The 4735-nt window shown below is 34.0% G+C and overlaps 1 protein-coding gene across 1 annotated transcript; it reads right to left on the bottom strand.

Annotated features, from left to right (window-relative positions):
• Nucleotides 1-701: 701 nt before the first annotated feature.
• LOC120356272 (sugar transporter SWEET1-like) lies at nt 702-4531 on the bottom strand (the record flags this gene model as incomplete). Its single annotated transcript, XM_039445183.1, has 2 exons — nt 702-809; nt 4412-4531. Coding segments are annotated over 2 exons (210 nt in total), but the record flags the coding sequence as incomplete, so codon positions are not given.
• Between the last annotated feature and the right edge of the window lie 204 nt (nt 4532-4735).

Raw genomic sequence — 4735 nt, 5'->3', positions numbered from 1 at the left:
GGAGCTCCTGAAATTTTTCAGATATGGGACTTGTGGCAGTTGATAGAGCTTATCAATGTCTATTCTAGGTATAAATTTGATAAAAATCGTTGGAGCCGTTTCCGAGAGAAAAACCTGTTTTTGACAACATTATCTCCATTTTAGCGGCCATCTTGAATTGCATTTGATCGAAATTGTTCGTGTCGGATCCTATTTATTGTAAGGACCTTAAGTTTCAAATTTCAAGTCATCCCTTTAATTGGGAGATGAGATATCGTGTGCATAGACGCACATACACACACACACACATACATACATACAGACCAATACCCAAAAACCACTTTTTTGGACTCAGGGGACCTTGAACGTATTGAAATTTAGAAATTGGTGTACCTTAATTTTTTTCGGAAAGCAATACTTCCCTTACCTATGGTAATAGGGCAAGGAAAGTAATATATTCTTCCCAAAAGTTTTAATAATGGAACTATCAATACTCGTCGATCATCTGACGGACTGAGTATTCCCACTCAGGCCGGGACTCCTAAATACTTAGAAAGTCTTAAATATTAGATACTTAAATATTTAGGAGGTCCTGAATAGGCCCAACACAAAACTAAGAAGAAGAATATTTTCACTGTACCGGTACTAATCCAGTAATTTTTCATGCTTTCTATCAGTTACGTTTATACAGAGTTAGGTATATGAAATGACATGGACCAGAATTTTTTATAAATACTGATTTATTCTTTCTTTTTGACGTCGACAGCAGGATATATGAAGAATAACATTAGTTGACCACTGAATACAATAAATGCCATGCCTGTCTGAATCTGAAACAAAAACGTAAACGGTAGCCAAATTATTCATTTTCAATCATTGAATTTGGGAAACAAACAAAAGTAGATGATTGATTTTCAATAATATTGATTCTGGTCTTAGTACAACCAAAAGTAGAGAAAATTCACAGTTGAAGTTTGTCAAGTCATTTGAATTTTAAATTGTGAATTGTTTTTATTTGCCTAAAACAAAATACAAAAAATAAATATAAGCTACTGCACTTAAGGCTGTGCAAAGACTAAAAATAAACTTTCTACTCGCGATATTTTTCAAAGTTTTTCTATTTTTATATCATCAAGCTATCAAAATGAAAAAGTTTTCTCAGGAAAACATCTTTTTCTGATCATACTTTTGAGATATGAGCGCCTAAAGTTTAAATTTTTGGGACAGAACATTTTAAATTCGGTAAGAGATAAATCCATGAGATTTGCAGGATAGATTCTTCATGGTGTTGATCTAGTAAAACAAACATTTTCAGAAAATATCAATTTTAAGATAGTTATTCAATTTTCTGAAAATAACCAAAAATAACTTTTAGTTGAGTCATTTTAGGTAAATTGAATAACTTTCTCAAAAATTATTTTCAGGGAGTTTTTGTTTTACTAGATCAACAATACCATGAAGAATCTATCCTCTGAATCTCATGGATTTATCTCTTAACGAATTTGAAATGTTCTGTCCCAAAAATTTAAACTTTAGGCGCTCTTATCTCAAAAAGTAATGATCGGAAAAAAAAATGTTTTCCTGAGAAAACTTTTTCATTTTGATAGCTCGATGATATACAAATCGAAAAATTTGAAAAAATATCACAAGTAGAATGTTTATTTTTAGCCTTTGCACAGCCTTAACTTAAATACATACATAAACATTAAGAAACTTTTAATTTATTCAATTAGAAGTAATAACGAAATGATATCCTGGTCATAATACTAGTAGTTCTGTAAACAGTAGACCTCACTCAAGTATCTGGTATCACCTGTTCACCGGCTTCTCCAGTCATCTGTGTAATGCATGCAATGAATAATTCACTTGTCAGCTGATTGATTATGGATAACTATAATCTGATTATCCTATCTTCGGAGTAGATAATATATATAGTGATATTGGAGTATGGAGGAAATTTCTTTTCCTTTAATATCATACTCAAAATGCAAAATTTCAAAAAACCTTGTGTATACATCGACGCGCAGTTATGAAAGGAATATTCCTGCCAAATCTCATAGAACTCTATCAACGCGTTTGGCCGTAAAGGCGTTACATACAGACAGACGAAAGAAAATCCGAGTTAAAACAAAGACCTCACTCCGTACGGTCAATTAAATGAAGATACGATTTAAGCTCCATGAGTACAATGGGTGAGGTAAAAACACCGATAAAAGGAAGATTCCTTGTGCGCCTGTGTGAGTCGTAAAATCAGCTTAATCAAAGTGATATAAATTCGAATTTATGTAGTGTTCAAAGATGTAATTTATAATATGAAATTGAAATATAAAAGTCAACGATTGTAAATAATTGAGGTTAAATTTATTTTATTTTATTTCCTAAATAGAGGAATTCTTAAACAATGAAGACATCGTGCGGCCGATAAAAGCTGGCAGAATAAGATGGATGGGGCATATGTTGAGAATGGGAGATGGAAGAGTGGTGAAATGTATATGGAAGAATAAAATATATAACAAAAGAAGAAAAGGTCGACCAAGACCTGTAGAGTGAGGAGTAAGTAATAATTTAAAAATAAAAGCTCCTTCTTATGTGGAAAAAGATTGTCTGTCTTTAAATGGTATTTCAAAAATATTCTCGGGTGTAGAGCTACCTCCTCCAGAAAGAGAAAAATAGAAGTGTTGTGAAATGGGAAAATATAGAGTATATACCCACACTGGAGAAACACACATACAGCTTCATAAGCCCGCACACAATCTCATGACGACCAATATAGTCTGTCAGTATTTATTTATGAAATAGAATTATAATAGGCCTACCTTTGAAATTAATAAAATAATAGATTAAGAATATAAATTATAACAACTAGTTTCAGAGTTCACACCAACGTCAGGTACAATTTAAAAGGGGACTATGATTCTATTTTATTATAATAAATATCGGGGACCGAGCTTCGCTCTGGAGTACAAAAGCATAAGAAATTTATTACGAAAGAAGAAATTACAATACCGTAACATTCATACAGAAATGTTCTATCTAATCACAGTAAATTGAGATTAATTCGCAGAGGAATTCAAAATTTTTTCTCACAAAGGCCCGGTTGCACAAAAGCTGGTTAAATTTTATTCCTGATTAACTTCACGTGAACCAAATCAGAGAAGACCATTTCAAAAAGATGGATCTACTGGAATTAATCAGGATTGAAAATAACCCGGCTTTTTTGCAAAAGGCACTTAGCACCTGATTGAATGTTTACAAAAGTTCAACAGCTAAGTCATAATTTTGACACAGTCCCACACTCATGAACTCGCTCACTCACTTCAATCACCAACAGACGACAAAGAATTATTATCAGCTGTTTTCCCAAGGATGAATCATAATTATCCTTTTAATGTTCTTCAGCGAGTTTTCCCAGGGATGGGACGTTGGTAATCCCGTCCTGTCCCCAAACCTATGGATTGGGGTACAGTTAAGATTTAATTCACGAAAACGTCAACAGCCCCAAAAGTAAGTCTACTAATTTGCACTAACCTTGGAACTGGCGAGGAAGTGGACTGTATCTCGTGTGTAGAAGTTACTGCTGACGATATCCTGTCTTTATGCGTAGGCCTATATGATATTGTACATATATCATGAAACGGAACGAGGTAATTGCATTCAACTCGAACGCTACGGAACAGGAGAAACGGAACGAATAAACGTTGTTGACTTCTCGAGCACGCTTCTTGAAGTGATGGGTTGAAAGATAAACGGGGAGGATGAAGGAGGGGGGAGGGAGAGGTTATCTTGCCTCTTTGGGAGAGGGGGAAGGGGAGGAAAGCACAAACCAATCAACCTGCAATCAAGGCTGCCGATCCTCCGCGAATCCACCAGATGTAGTGCAATCGAATATTTATATTAAAAACGTACTATGTTCTGAATTTCGTGAGAATCGTTAGAGCTGTTTTCGAGATCCGGTGAAATACAAACATCCAAACATATAAACAGAAATTGCTCGTTTAATAGTATAGGATAGAAGAATGTACCTATATAGTGAGGTCCACGTTATAATGAAAGTGGATAAAGATAGGAAAACAGCGTTGCCGATCCTCCGCCTTAATTAATTATATTTCTACAATGTCGAAAACAGATTTGGCACCATTGCGGAGCTAGAAAAGGATAGTACTACCTGCTTTGTCGAATGATAGACAAGGATAGCAACACAAAGTTAATTAAATACTGTCAATATACGTGGACCGCACTATAGCCCTGAATTCACACATTGTAAGGAGTCTGTCAGTAATATAATACAGTCTATATGAAATCACGTTATAAAGTCAGCAACACTATAATGTTTATCAAATACTGCCATTATAACGTGGATCTCACTTTAGTGGAAATAATTGAGATGAAAATTAATTTTTGATAAAATTTAAATTATTTTATATATACGGACCTGTATTATAGGTTTTCCAATGATCCGGCCGTAGACAAACCATAACGCAGTTGTAATGGAACCAAAGAAAACAATTGGAAATGGTATTTCCTTTGTACTTTTCTGTCTGATGGCGTCACCCTGAAAAATTAAAACATTCAAATTCGAATTAAAATTTATTTTCTCAAAAAACATACACAATTATAATAATTGACCGATCGAAGTGAGGTCTAAGATTCAAGTCGACGGTTTGGCATTTCTATTAATGTTTAAATGTTTATATATTGCACATTTACGGCGAAACGTGGTAATAGATTTTCATGAAATTTGACAGATATGTTCCTT

Source organism: Nilaparvata lugens, unplaced genomic scaffold (genome assembly GCF_014356525.2).
Source record: "Nilaparvata lugens isolate BPH unplaced genomic scaffold, ASM1435652v1 scaffold6347, whole genome shotgun sequence".
Lineage (NCBI taxonomy): Eukaryota > Metazoa > Arthropoda > Insecta > Hemiptera > Delphacidae > Nilaparvata > Nilaparvata lugens.
Note: the sequence above shows the minus strand (reverse complement) of the source record. Positions and strands in the feature narration are given on the sequence as shown.